At 42.6% G+C, this 18,049-nt stretch overlaps 1 protein-coding gene across 4 annotated transcripts in view; it reads right to left on the bottom strand.

Annotated features, from left to right (window-relative positions):
* F8 (coagulation factor VIII) overlaps nucleotides 1-18,049 on the bottom strand; it is a 78,107-nt gene that overhangs the window by 59,737 nt on the left and 321 nt on the right. For 2 of the 4 annotated variants that reach the window (XM_088664558.1, XM_088664560.1), the window contains exons 2-3: nucleotides 14,513-14,688; nucleotides 11,216-11,344 (exon numbers count right to left, since the gene is read on the bottom strand). Coding sequence is in view for 2 of the 4 variants with exons in the window: in XM_088664557.1 (XP_088520683.1) it covers nucleotides 10,071-10,204 (134 nt within the window). In the remaining 2 variants the exon portion in view is untranslated. Of the gene's footprint in view, nucleotides 1-10,070; nucleotides 10,441-11,215; nucleotides 11,345-14,512; nucleotides 14,689-18,049 lie in introns of those variants that run through there. The other 2 variants (XM_088664557.1, XM_088664563.1) reach the window with 1 other exon arrangement.

The following is an 18,049-nucleotide window of genomic DNA, read 5'->3' as shown; positions in this document are numbered from 1 at the left end:
GATTGGAATGCTAAAGTAGGGAATCAAGAGATAAAAGGAACAACTGGCAAGTTTGGCCTTGGAGTTCAAAATAAAGCAGGGCAAAGGCTAATAGAGTTCTGTCAAGAGAACAAGCTGGTCATCACAAACACTCTTTTCCAACAACACAAGAGACGACTCTACACATGGATATCACCAAATGGGCAGCATCGAAATCAGATTGATTATATTCTCTGCAGCCAAAGATGGAGAAGCTCTATACAGTCAGCAAAAACAAGACCTGGAGCTGACTCTAACTCAGATCATCAGCTTCTTATAGCAAAATTCCAGCTTAAACTGAAGAAAGTAGGAAAAACCACTGGGCCAGTAAGATACAATCTGAATCAAATCCCTTATGAATACACAGTGGAAGTGAGGAACAGGTTTAAGGATTTAGATTTGGTGGACAGAGTGCCTGAAGAACTATGGATGGAGGCTCGTAACATTATACAGGAGGCAGCAACGAAAACCATCCCAAGGAAAAGGAAATGCAAGAAAGCAAAATGGCTGTCCAACGAGGCCTTACAAATAGCGGAAGAGAGGAGGCAAGCAAAATGCAAGGGAGATAGGGAAAGATACAGGAAACTAAATGCAGATTTCCAAAAAATAGCAAGGAGAGACGAGAGGGTCTTCTTAAATGAGCAATGCAAAGAAATAGAGGAAAACAATAGAATGGGGAAAACCAGAGATCTGTTCAAGAAAATTGGAGATATGAAAGGAACATTTCGTACAAAGATTACCATAATCAAGGACAAAAGTGGTAAGGACCTAACAGAAGCAGAAGACATCAAGAAGAGGTGGCAAGAATACACAGAGGAATTATACCAGAAAGATATGGAGGTCTCATACACCCCAGGTAGTGTGGTTGCTGACCTTGAGCCAGACATCTTGGAGAGATGTTTGCTGCCACATACACCCAGACAACACCATCACTTGACCCAACAACATCAAACATGCCATCTCAGGCCTATTAAATTGCTCATCTTCTAACATTGTGTATGTCATTAAATGCCAGCAGTGCCCTTCAGCTCTCTATATTGGACAAACAGGCCAAACCCTACGCCAAAGGATAAATGGACATAAATCTGACATCAGGAACCACAAGACAGAGAAACCAGTAGGAGAACACTTCAATCTCCCAGGACATTCTATACAAGATCTCAAAGCAGCTGTTTTATTACAGAAAAATTTCAGAAACAGACTGGGAAGGGAAGTTGCTGAATTGGAACTCATTACCAAGCTTAAAACCATGGAGCCACCTGGGATGAACAAAGACATAGGATTCTTATCTCATTATGCATGATCAAGCTTTCTTTAGCGCCTCAGCCCTTGCTTCCCCCTCCCCCTCCCCGCAGGACCTATTGCAGTCATCAACAGTCGTTAACAGCCATCAACAGGTTTACCACTCCTATCAGCCCATCACCCATTCCCACCCACCCCCACCACCCTATAAATATACATAAGGGTCTGGCTCTTCTATTTCAGTGTATCTGAAGAAGTGTGCATGCACACGAAAGCTCATACCAAAATAAAAACTTAGTTGGTCTTTAAGGTGCTACTGAAGGAATTTTTTTATTTTGCTTCGGCTCAGACCAACACGGCTACCTACCTGTAACTGTCTTTGTAAAAGTATACAGACAAAAGAAAACCGTACTTGGGTCTCACTTCAGCCAGAAGGGAATGAACTCAGGCTTGCTAGAGAGGTTAAAAGCAACAAAAAGGGCTTTTATGGGTATGTCCGTGGCAAAAGGAAGAACAAGGAAACAGTGGGGTCACTTAGAGGAGAAGATGGTGAAATGTGAACAGGGGATAGAGAAAGGGCAGAACTCCTCAACGCCTTCTTTGCCTCAGTCTTCTCCAAAAAAGAAAACAATGCCCGACCTGAAGAATATGGAGCCGATCATTCAGCAGGGGAAACACAGCCCAGAATAAGTAAGGAGGTAGTACAAGAATACTTGGCTAGTTTAGATGTATTCAAGTCTCCAGGGCCAGATGAACTACATCCAAGAGTATTAAAAGAACTGGCAGAGGTGGTTTCAGAACCACTGGCAATAATCTTTGAAAATTCCTGGAGAACAGGCGAAGTTCCAGCAGACTGGAGGAGGGCAAATGTTGTCCCTATTTTCAAAAAGGGGAAAAGAGAGGATCCAAACAATTACCGCCCAGTCAGCCTGGCATCAATACCAGGAAAGATTCTAGAGCAGATCATTAAGCAAACGGTCTGTGAGCACCTAGAAAGAAACTATGTGATCACTAAAAGTCAGCATGGGTTTCTGAAAAATAAGTCATGTCAGACTAATCTGATCTCATTTTTTGACAGAATTACAAGCCTGGTAGATGAAGGAAACGCTGTGGATGTAGCCTATCTTGATTTCAGCAAGGCCTTTGACAAGGTGCCCCATGATATTCTTGTAAAGAAGCTGGTAAAATGCAGGCTAGACAATGCTACCATTCAGTGGATTTGTAACTGACTCACTGAACCCAAAGGGTGCTCATCAATGGCTCCTTCTCATCCTGGAGAGTAGTGACTAGTGGGGTGCCACAGGGTTCTGTCTTGGGCCCAATCTTATTCAACATCTTTATCAATGACTTGGATGATGGGCTTGAGGGCATCCTGAGCAAGTTTGCAGATGACACCAAATTGGGAGGGGTGGCTAATACCCCAGAGGACAGGATCACACTTCAAAATGACCTTAACAGGTTAGACAACTGGGCCAAAGAAAACAAGATGAATTTTAACAAGGAGAAATTTAAGTACTACACTTGGGCAAAAAAAATGAAAGGCACAAATACAGGATGGGTGACACCTGGCTTGAGAGCAGTACATGTGAAAAGGATCTAGGAGTCTTGGTAGACCACAAACTTGACATGAGTCAGCAGTGTGATGCAGCAGCTAAAAAAGCCAATGCAATTCTGGGCTGCATCAATAGGAGTATAACATCTAGATCAAGGGAAGTAATAGTACCACTGTATTCTGCTCTGGTCAGACCTCACCTGGAGTACTGTGTCCAGTTCTGGGCACCACAGTTCAAGAAGGATACTGACAAGCTGAAACATGTCCAGAAGAGGGCAACGAAAATGGTCAAAGGCCTGGAAATGATGCCTTATGAGGAACGGCTTAGGGAGCTGGGTATGTTTAGCCTGGAGAAGAGAAAGTTAAGGGGTGATAGGATAGCCATGTTCAAATATATAAAAGGATGTCATATAGAGGAGGGAGAAAGGTTGTTTTCTGCTGCTCCAGAGAAGAGGACACGGAGCAATGGATTCAAACTACAAGAAAGAAGATTCCACCTAAACATTAGGAAGAACTTCCTGACAGTAAGAGCTGTTCGGCAGTGGAATTTGCTACCAATGAATGTGGTGGAGTCTCCTTCTTTGGAGGTCTTTAAGCAGAGGCTTGACAGGCATATGTCAAGAATGCTTTGATGGTGTTTCCTGGTCGGCAGGGGGTTGGACTGGATGGCCCTTGTGGTCTCTTCCAACTCTACGATTCTATGATTCTAAGTGATCTTCTGGAAAGAAAATAATCCCAAACTAGTTGGAGGAATGTGGTGATCCCCTGGCTCTGTAATACTACTACGGTAGGAGAACCTTGTTAATAGAAGGCTGGGAAACTGGCAGAAAGTACCACCTTGTTTAAGAACCAAAGTATTAAGCTGTAACAACTATGCAATTAAGTTTAATGAACTGAAGTGAAGTAACTGAAAATAAACTGTGCATTTACCACCTTCTTTAGGAACCTGTAACATCAAGTGAATTTACCATATTTATAGTTTACTGTTTTCTGAAAGTATTCTATCTCCTGACACATCTTTTTACCAACATCGTTCTGTAAAATACATTATTTTTTCCTATTTAACTTCCCTAAGTCTCCAGGTACCAGAGTTTTCTTCTCAAAAAAAGCCATAATTAGCCAGTAGTTAAGAGGGGTTTTTATTTTTCCAATCTTAAATTCAGTGCTCCACATTTCCACATCAGTTTGATTTTTTTTAAGCCTCATGAGCATACCCAGTATATTTCATTTTAGTGTGGATTTCTCCTAAAGCACACAGTATTGTATGCAATTTTGCCTAATATATACTTTTCTGTAAAAATAAATAAATTCCTAATACATTTTTTCATGTCATTTCCTACTAATATATATGCATACTTTACCCTCATATGTGTTTGTGTGCACATTACTAGGTAAGGAAATTGCATTTCAAAATCTGTTTGGATTGCATATTGTTTTGTTTTTGTTTAAATAAATATAAGATTTTATAAAGAGATACAAATATCATTTTTATCCCAACTAAAATTAAACCCAGAGAAAAAGAAGGGAGGAGAGAGAGAGAGAAAGAAAGAAAGAAAGAAGAGAGAAAGAAGAAACTAAAGAACTTCTTATTCTTCATCTGTCAGCTATTTAAAACACTTTTCAAGTCATCCACTCCAATATAGCACACAGCACAACTACTTTCTACCGTATAAACCAACATTATCTTCAGCTTTCAAAGCCAAATGTCATTATTTCTTTTTCTTTTTCACACAAAATGTCTAAGAGAGCTTTTCAATCTTTTGTAAATGTTAACAATGACTGTTCTCTGATTAAACACATCAATTCCACTATCTCAGCTAAGTCTAATAATTTTAATAACCATTCCTCCATTGTTGGCAACAGTGAGTTTTTCTATCTTCGTGCTTATGAAAGTATTGCTGCTGCAGTAATAATATATTGGAACAAAATTTCATAGTCTTTTTCTAACTGTATATCCTATAAGTATATCCCAGCAAGAAGAATTCTGGTTTCAGCTGAAAGTTCACCTTCAAAATTCTCCATATCAATATATATTTGTATCCATTTTTCATCTTCTTTTTTACATGTCCACTAAGCATGGTAAAAATGTCCCTTCATGTTCTTTACATTTTCAACAAGTATTTTGGATATTTTTGTGCATTTTAAATAGCTTCTCAGGAGTTGCAGTGGTACCTTGGTTCTCAAATACCTTGATTCCCAAATGCTGAAAAGTGTTCCAGTTTTCGAACATTTTTCAGAAGCTTAACGTCTGATGCAACTGTTGGCTATTGTTTCCGGGGTGCCTCCACCAATAAGAAGTTGCACCTTGGTTTTCAAACATTTCGGAAGACAAACGGACTTCCGGAATGGATTAAGTTTGGTGCGATTGTTTTTGTTTTTTTATTTTGCATTTTTGTTCTTGGGGCTTTTTCGGTTAATTTGTTTTTGTGACTGTGTGAAACCCAGTTCAGCCACTGATTATGTGACTGCAGAAATAGATAAAAGCCCCCCCCCAATCCAAACAATGACTATCATCAATGCAGGTAAGAATTTTTTTTTAAAAAAAAATTGTCATCTACAATACTGTCTTATTTATTTTATAGTATATAGTACATTGATTATTGCTTTCATTTTATGGCTCAATGGTCTCATTAGATAGTAAAATCCATGTTAAATTGCTGTTTTTAAAAGTCTGGAACAGATTAATCCATTTTGCATTACAGTGGTACCTCTACTTACGAATTTAATGCGTTCCGAACGCACATTTGTAAGTCGAAAAAAATTGTAAGTCGAATCCCATAGGAATGCATTGGGAGAAAAAATTTGTAAGTCAAAGCAACCCTATCTAAAAATTCATAAGTAGAAAAAATCCTATCTAAACAGCATCCAATATGGCGGACGGAGCTCCATTCATAAGTAGAAACATTCGTAAGTCGAGTCATTCGTAAGTCAAGGTACCACTGTACTTTCTATGGGAAAGCGTGGGTTGGTTTTGGAACGCTTTGGTTTTGGAATGGACTTCCAGAACAGATTAAGTTTGAGAACCAAGGCAACACTGTACCAACAGTACATAATTTTATTCAAAAAAATGCATATTGTTTTAGAAAGTGTGAATTAAGCATACAGTATTCACCCTTAAATGCAAACTTAATCAGACTTTCCCTCCTTCCTTACTGGTTGCTGCTGTGCTTGTTGTCTTTGAAGCCAAAGACAACATCTATGCAAGTAACTTTGTCCAATTTAAATTTTTAAAGTTTCTCTGTTGATGGAAACGGATCATTATTGGCATATGCTTTCCCACAGAGCTGACATGTTTATGTAAGGAAAAAAAGAGTCTCACTATAAGGGAAACAGATAATGAAACCCTGTTATTACTGTCTTATCACCAGTGTTATCTGCAATGTTTGGAGGCTCATACTGAGCATCCATTAGAGGACAAGAAGTGTTGACCTGTGGAGAATGGATTTGGCAGACCAGAAAGCTCCCTGATCATATTCCTTTGGGGTGACTCAGGTTAGCCAATGAAATCTGGAATTTAGGAGCAACTAGGAAAACAAGCAGGTGGAACTGTGGATATCAAGTCTAATTTTGCATGATACAAACCATTCTGCTGTCACCAAAGCAGCTCTAACCAAACTGAGAATCCACCCCTTCAGGGGAAACTGCCATACTTGAAAATCTACAAATGATCTTGGTTCAGCTGTGCTGCCATCAGCATCCCAAACACAAAAGGCAAAGCAGAAGGGAAGGTGATGAGAGGTCTCAGAATCAAACACCAAAGAGATGCTTGGATCAAGGGAGGAAAAAAATCCCAAAGCCGTTAATGGGAGTTTTTCTGCTTCCCGGGGTCAGCCCTAGCTTTTTGGGTGGGGACTCTTAGCTACAGCAGAGAGATAACACAACAAATTCTTTGCCTGGAACACTCAGAGTCATTAGGCACATTTGGTCTGTAAAGTTTCGCTTGAGATGCCAAAATAAACAGACCCTGCCATTGTATTGAAGTTTCCAATCACAGCCTGGCCCTCCTTGCCTAGGAAGTAAGAGCTGGAACTTTCAAGCTCAATGACAAAGCAGTTTATTCCGCTCCCTCTTCTCATAAGGACAAGGAGCAACTGTACCATGCACACAGGATCCAACTCCTAGGGGGCCAAGGGGCCTTCAGGCTTCATCCCCCCAAATAAAGTATTTGAGGGAGCTGGGTCCCTCCAAAGTTGATGAGCATTGCCATTCAAATGGTGTTTGTGTACCACATCATGTGGTTGATGATGTGGGGTGGGGCTTACCTCCCCCCCCCAAAAAATATTTTATTCAAGTTGGCACGCCTGGCTGCACATGAGGCCTATTTCTAGGTAAGTGAAGTTATACTCACTCGCTTACCTGCAAGAAAGTCCCACTGAAGACACTGAGTAGTTCCACTGAACTCTTCTGAGTAGACATGTGTAGGATGCATTTCTTTAATCGGACGATAATCCCATAAATTATGCAAATATAATCTAATTTTAAAAGATGATGCTGTTAAGGTGCTACACCCAATATGCCAGCAAGTTTGGAAAACTCAGCAATGGCCAGAGGATTGGAAAAGATCAGTCTACATCCCAATTTCAAAGAAGGGCAGTGCCAAAGAATGCTCCAACTACCGCACAATTGCGCTCATTTCACACGCTAGCAAGGTTATGCTTAAAATTCCACAAGGCAGGCTTAGGCAGTATGTGGACCGAGAACTCCCAGAAGTGCAAGCTGGATTTCGAAGGGGCAGAGGAACCAGAGACCAAATAGCAAACATGCACTGGATTATGGAGAAAGCTAGAGAGTTCCAGAAAAACGTCTACTTCTGCTTCATTGACTATGCAAAAGCCTTTGACTGTGTCGACCACAGCAAACTATGGCAAGTTCTTAAAGAAATGGGAGTGCCTGATCACCTCATCTGTCTCCTGAGAAATCTCTATGTGGGACAAGAAGCTACAGTTAGAACTGGATATGGAACAACTGATTGGTTCAAAATTGGGAAAGGAGTACGACAAGGTTGTATATTGTCTCCCTGCTTATTTAACTTATATGCAGAATTCATCATGCGAAAGGCTGGACTAGATGAATCCCAAGCCAGAATTAAGATTGCCGGAAGAAATATCAACAACCTCAGGTATGCAGATGACACAACCTTGATGGCAGAAAGTGAGGAGGAATTAAAGAACCTTTTAATTGAGGTTGAAAGAGGAGAGCGCAAAATATGGTCTGAAGCTCAACATCAAAAAAACCAAGATCATGGCCACTGGTCCCATCACCTCCTGGCAAATAGAAGGGGAAGAAATGGAGGCAGTGAGAGATTTTACTTTCTTGGGCTCCTTGATCACTGCAGATCGTGACAGCAGTCACGAAATTAAAAGACACCTGCTTCTTGGGAGAAAAGCAATGACAAACCTAGACAGCATCTTAAAAAGCAGAGACATCACCTTGCCTACAAAGGTCCGTATAGTTAAAGCTATGGTTTTCCCAGTAGTGATGCATGGAAGTGAGAGCTGGACCATAAAGAAGGCTGATCGCCGGAGAATTGATGCTTTTGAGTTATGGTGCTGGAGGAGACTCTTGAGAGTCCCATGGACTGCAAGAAGATCAAACCTATCCATTCTGAAGGAAATCAGCCCTGAGTGCTCACTGGAAGGACAGATCGTGAAGCTGAGGCTCCAATACTTTGGCCACCTCATGAGAAGAGAAGAATCCTAGGAAAAGACCCTGATGTTGGGAAAGATTGAGGGCACTAGGAGAAGGGGACGACAGAGGACGAGATGGTTGGACAGTGTTCTCGAAGCTACGAACATGAGTTTGACCAAACTGCGGGAGGCAGTGAAAGACAGGAGTGCCTGGCGTGCTATGGTCCATGGGGTCACGAAGAGTCGGACACGACTAAACGACTAAACAACAACAACAATCAAATTTGTATATGTTTGCTTCTTTTCTGTCATTTCTTCTACTGCTAACTGTGAGCACCAGTGTCTACTTTTCTTCTCCCCCAGCTTTGCCCAATGTTGCTCTCACGCTTCCCTGCTTATCTCCACACCTGTGAGAGCTAGAAACCACCACCCCCTATGCTCTCTCCTATTTCCGCCCCCCAGCCAGTCTTGCATATACCATTAGTCCTCAAAGGTACTGCTTGAACTACCTTACAGGATTCACAGACTACTACAGGATTGCCAAAAAAATTGCTGGCACTACTCCTGTACTTTGAACAGCAGCCTGACAAACAGACATTGCATGCAACCTTTCATTGCATAGGGGAAAATAATGGGGGGAGAACTCCACCTGCTAACATTATGTGTTAAGCTGCTCTTAAAGGTTCAGGCCAAGCCACTTAAGAAATATGGCAACCCAAGGCTAAAAATCAATACCTGACAGACTGCAATGGTGGGAACTGGAATCCAGCAACACCTGGAAGGCCACGGGTTCCGCTTGACTGTTTTAATGAGTGATGCCAGGGACTACCTGCCAGAATGAGGCTACACTTGTCAGGCCAGCAAAATGCTACTAGCAAAATCATAGGAAATCTGAGCTGGCAAACTTAGATACAGACAGAGACCCTGCACATCTACCCGGCTGGTGCCATCCGAGCTGAGCTCTGGGGCAGAGGTCCAGGGTCCCATGCAGCTGAATGAACAAAAGCACATACAGCCTCCATGCAGCAGGGATGGCTTCTCACATTTTGAAATGAAGGAGAAAGACATTGCCATCTAAAGAGCACCTACACCAGAACTTTCCAAACTGTGTGTCGCGACATGCTTGTGTGTCAGCTGCAGTGTGTAATGGTGTCACGCAAATGCTCCCAGTGCTCCTCCCAGGGATGGAAAGGGGTTAGTTTAACCTCCGGTTTGCTAGTAAAACTGAATTATTGTGTCACAAAATGACGCATGTCTAAAAAGTGTGTCACCAACACACAAAATGTGGAAAGCTCTGCACTGCACAGTAAGGTCACTAAGCCCAGAGTCTAAAATCCCTTTGCAATCGCTAGATAAGCACCATGCCTTTAAAATACATTCAAAGCATGTACAGAATCCTGGGAACTGTAGTTTAAGGGCACTGGGAATTGTAGTTCTGGGAAAGGTCAGTTCCCAGGATTCTTGTGTGTGTGTGTGTGTGTGTGTGTGTGTGTGTGTGTGTGTGTGTGTGGAGGGTGGGTGGGTGTTGAATGTGCTTTGAAGGTATGGTGCATACACAGCCAACATCACCACAACATATAAACATACAGAAACAGGGAAGCAACTACGGATGACAAATGGACTATCTTTACCCCTTCTGGCTGCCAGGCACATAGTCCCAGTCTGTCTCCACTGCTCCGATGTAATATCTTCTGGTGATGCCAATGCTCTGCTCAAAGAGGCACCACAGGATGATGATGCCGCTGCACAAGGGCAGCCTCTGCATGGTCCAGTGTGTGTCGAAGAGACTCCAGAGGCAAAGGCAGCTCCGATTCAAAGAGAAATCTAGGAGGAGGTAGGTGATGGTTGCCTGGCCTATTTAGCAAGCGCCATCCTCAATGAGGGAAGTGAAGGCAGGCCACGCAGCAACTACAGGTTTGGGCGAAGCTCTAACAAGTTTTCAATATGCTACCGGATAGGGAATCACGCACACAGACTTTCAGTGTGCTGGGATGTGTGAGTGAGCAACACTGGGTGGAGAGCAACAGGATGGAGAGGGGAAAAGCCAAAGGGGGAAAAAAGGTTGAGCAAAGTTTAACCTCTTATTCGCTGTAGGGACACCAGATCCAGGATTAGGTTAAGAATTGGCTCTGCTAGACAAGGCCAAGTCTCATCTAATGCATCTTTCTCCAACAGCAGCCGGCCCCTGTAAGTCTGCAAGGATGAACCAGCCATCCTTCTTGTTTTTTCTCCTTGCATCTGATATCCAGAAGCATACTATTATGACAGACAGTAGTTCCATTTAGTATGTGCTAGCTAATAGCCATGGACAGGTCTGTCCCCCACAATTTTATCTTATTCCTTTTAGAAACAAACAAAATCATAAGAACATTTCTCAAAGTCAATGTGTTCTGAAAGTTCCACATGACCCAGTTTGAGGGGCAAGCTGTGGCAGCCTGGCTAATGGTCAAGTATGATTGGGGGTGAAGACACTCTCTCAAAGGAACCTGATCTGCCATTGCCAGAGTCTGTCTGTCTATGAAATTTATTGTGTCCTCCATTGAACAATCTGGCTGACTGCTGCAACTTGCAAGTATGTTACCGAACCTCTCTCTTTAACTTTAATTATAAAAACTTTAAAAGGACAACATCACGTGCAGATCATAATACAATAACATGAAACATATAAAAGAAGAACAATCAAGAACAGCCACCAAAATGGTTTCCTTGAAAACTGAGGATAGTACCAAGCAAAGCGGGGGACATAACATTATAAAAGAAAAAGGAGGAACATTACCTTGTTAAACTGGCTTGATTGAAGGTAGCCTGATTTGGACCAATGAGTCAAATGAAGTCACCAGTCATAGGTGTTGCCAAGTAAGTCATGCTTCTCTGGGATAAGTGGCTTCATATGTTGTTTGTTCATCTGCGTCACAAAAGACACCCAAGTGGTAACAAAGTCCACACTGAACCTCTTTGAAAGCCATAGCCAGGTGCAAAAGATAAAAGAGTGGGCAACCTTCTCTTAGAACCAAGGAACATGGTGCAAATGCTCAGGCCTGGTATTCATTTTCAGCATAATAACTGAGCTCAGTGTCGCACAAAAAACCACTCCTGGTTTCTTCACACACACGTTTTCTACATCTCAGTAGCATAATTAGGGCTGGGGTTGGGGGAGGCCTTACCTTTAAAACAATTGGAACTCTTTCCCCCTAGTGCAGGGGTGGGGAACCTGTGGCATCCCATATGCTACTGGACTACAACTCCCATAATCTCTGACCATTGACTTTTGCTGGCTGGGGCTGTTGGGAGCTGGAATCCAACAACATCTGGAGGCCCACAGGTTCTCCACTACAGCAGTGGCATGGGCAGTCACATCCATATGAAGCTTCTGTCACCATCTCAAGAACTTTTTTTATTCGTCTAGTCTTACCCTGACTTATGGGATTATTATACTGTTGATCCAGTTCAAAAGCTCAGCAGGGTTAAAGCTTCCTAATCTCCTCAGGGTCCCAGTCCAGATCCCCACCTCACTTGCATTCAAAACCTATTTGTGTTTTTAAAAGCCATTACTAATTGCAGTGAATGTCATCCCCTTCACTTTGAACTTTATCCACACTGTACACCTAAAGCACATGACTTCCCACAAAGAATTCTGGGAACCGTAGTTTACTCCTCACAGAGCTGCAATTTCTAGCACCCTAAACAAGTTTGTCACATCCACACCATGAATTTAAAGTGCATGTATAGCACATAGCTTCCCCCATAGAAAACATCTGTGGTGAGTCTGGAATTAACAGGTTTTTTCTGAGTCAGTTTTCTAACAAAGAGAGATGAGAATGGAGGAATTTCCCCCAGAAATGTCTACTAACTTTTGTTCATGGTCAAAACAAGTCTTCTTCCTCCAGCCCAAGAAAGGGCTGATACGAGATGATTCATTAAAATGTTTTATGCAAATCCTCTTTATATATTTTTATATTAAAATGACTGTTTTAAAAAACAGAGTTGCTTGTCTCAAAGTATTTTTGGAGTACTATGAAGCATAACAGGCAGGAAAATGATGGCTAGGGTCTTGGCTTCTCAAGCAAAGGAGAAACACAGGGCAAGGTCAGTGGGGGGGATGAAAGACCTATTTATGGTTCATTTCAGATACAGTATTGTACTGCCTGCCCCAGTTTAAGACCCCCCCCCCCCGTTTTAAGGTGCTTTTCAATCTTGCCCACTATGTCAAAAAGGTTCCCTACCCCTGGACTACATAAATAAATATATCTTCCCTAAATCTTCTGCTAGTCAGATTTATTGGATAAGCTCAAGTATTTTTGAGAGAGGGGAAAGAACTTCTCTCTATAACCACTTTCCCCACACCATGAATAATTTAATAAACCGCAGCAATTCCTCTCTTCTCCCGAGTCGCCTCCCTCACCCCAAATTCAAAAGCCCCAAATGCTGTAGCTTTTTCTCACAGGGAGGATGCTAGTCGTTACATCATGTTGCTTCAACAATCCTGTAATAAATATAGCTGCATCCATTGATGGCTGATACATTTTTAGAGAAAGGAAAAGTCGTTCTTATTTAGAAGTCAGCACATGGCAGAGGAAACTGATATGACTATAACATAAGACAGAGAAGACTATAGCAATGACTAACTCCTGAGTGGTGGTTGCCCCAGACACTGATTCTTTAAATTTGAAATGAATGAGTCACAGGCAGGCATCCGCACCCATCCTTGTGCACCTGGGAGAGTTGATTGGCACCAACACCTGTCTTGGCGCCTGCGCTATGGGCAACTACAAGCCTACCATATTAAATTTCCCAAAATGCCTAGAGAACCCACCATGGTAGTGCTTCAGAGCATTGTGGGAAATTTAAAATGACAGCTACAGTACCTGGTGCTGTTCAAAGCTCTTGAAGGAGTGATTCAACTATTGCTGGGTAAAACCACTTTGGAGTTTCCCTACTGGGCCAGGGGGGTGGTAACAAACAAGGTTGGCATAATGAGGGGCCCTTCTGAGCAGCTGCCCAGGCCCTTGGCCAGTGCTTGACCTGGCTGAGTACTGCCACTGGAGCTTTCTGGGAAATCTCACTGCTTGGCACTATGGAAAGGGCTTCTTTCAGCCTGGAGCTGGCATAAGGTGTTGCAGTCTATTTTTTAAAAAATCCATTTGTGAAATTTTAGAGCAGGCACCCCCAAACTGCGGCCCTCCAGATGTTTTGGCCTACAACTCCCATGATCCCTAGCTAACAGGACCAGTGGTTGGGGAAGATGGGAATTGTAGTCCAAAACATCTGGAGGGCTGAAGTTTGGGGGTGCCTGTTAGAGGGTATGCATTTGAGCTGTGGGGGTTTCCTTTGCAAAAAGCAAGGAAATTTAGAAGTCACCTGCCAAACCTGACAGAGATTGGTGGCTGAGAGGGAGGCAATGGCTTTCCCATAACTCTATTTGTACATGGGTGAAGGGTACTTGGAAAGCATGGGGGAAATTGCTCAAGGCAATGAGCTAATCTTACAGGGCTCCTGAAAATGAGCCCCAATTCTCTTTCTAGGGGACTCTCCCATCTGAGTAAGTCAGAAGTGAGTCAGAAAGTTCACATCTCACAAGCCACCTACACTTTCCTTCTGGTTATCTGGGGGAAATGGCCTTGGTAGCAATTGTCATTCATCACTCAGGGAATGGGGCCTATGATGGGGATAACACATTATTGTCCTGAATGAGGCAGAAAAAACCCCACCAAAAAGGATGAATAAAACATGGAATTTCCTAACAGCCATATCAAAACGCAGACTGGGGGAAATCTCATTCTGTTCAAGTTTTTGTCCTTGTTTTGGTTTTAGGTTGGTTGGCTTTCATTATCTGCAGTAACCCATCAAGTTTAAGTGAAGAAGGAAATTGTTTAATGGAAGGGTGTGTGGCTCTAGAAAGGTAGAGTAAAATCAAACTGCAGAATATAACATTAGACTCTGTAGAAGGAACTTCCTGAGGCTGCGTACACCCCATTCGTTTAAAGCACATTTCATGCACATTCACACATACACACCACAAAGAATCCTGGGAACTGTAGCTTAGCCTTCACTGAGCTACAATTCTCCGTATCACCTGAGTCAGAGAGGCTGAGGAGCACCCTTGCTTCGATGTAGTGGAGGGTTGGATGAGGAGCAATAAGTGGAGTCCCTGTAACTGAGAGCAGCGTTGGCCCAAGGCATTTTGGCACCTGAGGAGAACTCCAAAATGATGCTTCCCTCCCCTTCAGGGAAGAAGATCTCAGGGAAGATCTACATCAGGAACAGGGGCAGGGGAGGGGGGAGAGAGAGAAAGATTGACATCAGGATTTGCAGTCCTGGTGGATCCTGCCACCAGAGGCGGTCACCTCATGGGTGGGTTGGCCCTGGCTGAGAGGCTCCCAAATCAGGGAATTAGACATTCTACCTATTGCTCTAGATTATATGGCATTCCCTCTGAAGCTGCAAGTGCATAATTTGGCGGGGTGCTTATACCGGTAGATCCAGCCCTGTCACTGGAAGTTCAAGTGGCCTCAAGTGGTTAAGGAGCACCTGCTGCCAGCTTTGGGTGGTTTGCCACCTACAGGTGTTCCTGAACAGGGAAAGCCTGACTACAGTGTCTCGTATATTGGTAACCTTAAGTTTGGATTTGTGTAACACACTCTGTGTGGGGCTGCCTTTAAAGCTGGCCTAGAAGCGGCAATTAGTGCAAAATATAGCAATGAGTCTGCTGCTGAGAACATACACCCCATCTGAAAATATTGCAGTGGCCGCATTGTGTGTTGAACTGAGCATGGTGGCAGCATAACTATGGAAATCCTTTCTGAGATATGACTTGTGTTGACTTGTATGAATTTTTGGAGCTGTCTAAAAGCATGTCTTTTTGACCAAGTGTCTGCTGAACATAAGTGCCTGAGCTGATTTGTGTGTGTGTGTTGCTTTCCTAGTTGTTAAGAATTGATACAATTTTATTTTTATCGTATGTATTGCATTTGATATTTTTATGGTCCAAGTTCTGGGACTGCTACTGGAGCAAAGAGCAGGCTGTAGATTATATGAATGAATGAATGCATTCTCCCATACTTCCTCAGTGTCCAGGGAGGGCCAATGGTTTGAGCCATCTGACCTGGTGGTGCAGTCATTTTTGCAAACAATTCTATGGACTCCTTTTGATGTAAAAGGTCCTTAAGCAGCATTTAATCCACAGAGCAATGAAGATCCTCAGGAAGCACAGAGGCTATGTAAACATCACCAGCTTAAATTGCAGCTAGATCATTCTTTTTGCTCAATTCCGATTGAAGTTCATTTGGGGGAGAGTGCATCAAAAAGAAGTATTTCATAAGAAATAATGGGTTGTGGCTAGTGTAAGGTACATGTACACCGTTTCCCAAATGGAAATGCACCAGATTCAGAGTAAATGGGAGTGTACACAAAGCCAGTAATTGAACAAAACATGCTTTAGTTCCAGAAAATGACAGGTGTAAGAGAAAGGGAGAAAAAGAGAGAAATAAACCCAGGTGGTTTCTCTTTCTTCTACAAATTTCAGTTTCAAATGCTCTGTCAGTAGCTGTAGAGTAGGGACTGTCCCTACTGGGGTGAGTAAGAGAGTCAGAAATCGCCCAACCAAGAAAGGGGAATTCACTAACCCTTGGCAAAGCTACTAATAGCAGGACCACCAGCAGCATCCTCATCACAGAGACCAGAAAGCTGCCAAGGTGGGAAGGCCACGAAGGGGCCCTCAGGCTACAACTATAGCATAGGCTTCTTATCTCTGACCTATGATTACTCTTATCTATACAACCTGAGGAAGCAAGCTGAAGCACTGGGCAAGAAAAGGACACCCTCCAAGGATGACTCCATATACATATATATTATTTTCTCTTTTTCCTATTTCGACTTCTTGGAATGGAGCATAGCTGGTAACATGTTTATATTACTCCCTCCTCTAGCTCACAGCCTGAAACTAAGGACAAACTGTGTGTGTTATTCTTGAGCATCAGTTCATGCTGCTGTGGTGGAGTGCTCTAGTCTTGATTTGTAAAGGAGAGTAGTAAAAACGGTCCCATGAACTGTGACCGGGTGCATATTTTAAGAACCAGGCTGCTGGCCTCTTCCTCTCCCCGGCAGAGGAAACTCCATGCAGGCTGGCATATCGTCTGATCATCATCACAGACGTTTATCTGTCTTGTGTTTCTTGTTGCAGCAGGAAGGAAGGCACAACCTCAGTCACTCAAGAGGATCTGCAGTGGTGAGCACTTGGGCAAGCAGGTACACTAATACTTTTTCTCCGAGCTGTGAAGCACCCATCATACCAAGCAGGGCTGAGGACAGAGGAATTATGTGCAATCTTCTTTTCAGCTGAAGGGTTCTAATTGAGATTGTATATTCTGTTGCACTCTGGCAGATTGATTAATATTTAGAGGATGTGACCCTTTCTCTTATTTATTTACTTATTTATTTATTTATTTATTTGCAATATGTGGCCTATTTCTCATTATGCTGTGTCTAACAGGAAACTGACCTCTCTAGCCTGATCCTTTTTCTTCTCGAGGAGATTAGGAAAACCACTCTATATCCAGTGTAAACAGGATGCTCAGTAGTTGGTGTAGGATCTGTCTGATGATAACAACAGCTACATCTGATTACTGGGTTTCCTGTGGCATCAGGTTCTGCAGCTGCTAACACCTCCTACCAGTGATGATTGGAATTGCAACTACTGTACCATAGCCTAAGCGTATACTGTACAGCTCTAACATGGGAGCTCTCCCACAAGCCAAGTTCCCATGACTGTTGGTGAGCCTAGCATAGCTGGATATTGCGGGGAGGGGGGAGTGCTGTTTCTAAGAGCTAGCTTGTTGGAGAAACTCTTGGGTGAAACTCAATTGTTCCAATATAAAAGGTATTGTGTCCCTTGAACTAGCTGAGCCCTCTCCAGAAATCAGTGTATTAATTAGATTTGCCAGTCTGCTAGAATTCTGGCTGTTGTTTCCGGGGGGGGGGGCTGTTTTCTTTTCTTTTTTTAAGAGCAACATTTAAATCCTGTGTGCAATGCTTAGATATTTTGCTGAGCACATGTCAGAAAAACACAAAAAGCATATCATTCTTAAATAAATTGGCCTTCCTTCTTTTTCTGGTATTTATTTAAACTACTCATATACTGCTGTTGTGGACAACCTCCTTGCATAAAATTGTAAAAATGGCAATATTTTCAACACAAAAGACACAATTAAAAAAACTGCTAGCCTTGAAGGTTACAGGGTAACATGGCAATTCATTTAGGATTCATTACTTTCATAACACAATCCTATACAGGTCTACTCAGAAGAAAGTCATACCAAGTTCAGTGAGGCATATTCCCATAATATGTGTGTATAGGATCACAAACTTAGGTCTAGGTGGGGTTCACCTTCTTAACAAGAGACTGGTTCCTTTAGGAAAGTGATAACTCTGCTCATTTTCAGAGACTGCGTTCTTAAAAAGGGGGTTAAAAAACAAACTCTGGTATGTTCAGGTGCATTACACCCGTAAGGTTTTAAAAAACAAACAAACCTCTCCACATGCTCAGAAACTACCTGTCACTGAAGAGCAGCTGTGTAACTAATTGTGCGCCATTCTAGGATCTTAAAAAGTACCT

The sequence above is a fragment of the Zootoca vivipara genome, chromosome Z2, assembly GCF_965207765.1.
Source record: "Zootoca vivipara chromosome Z2, rZooViv2.hap1.1, whole genome shotgun sequence".
NCBI classification, from domain to species: domain Eukaryota; kingdom Metazoa; phylum Chordata; class Lepidosauria; order Squamata; family Lacertidae; genus Zootoca; species Zootoca vivipara.
The sequence above is the reverse complement of the archived record's forward strand: the minus strand, read 5'-3'. Positions and strand labels throughout refer to the sequence as shown.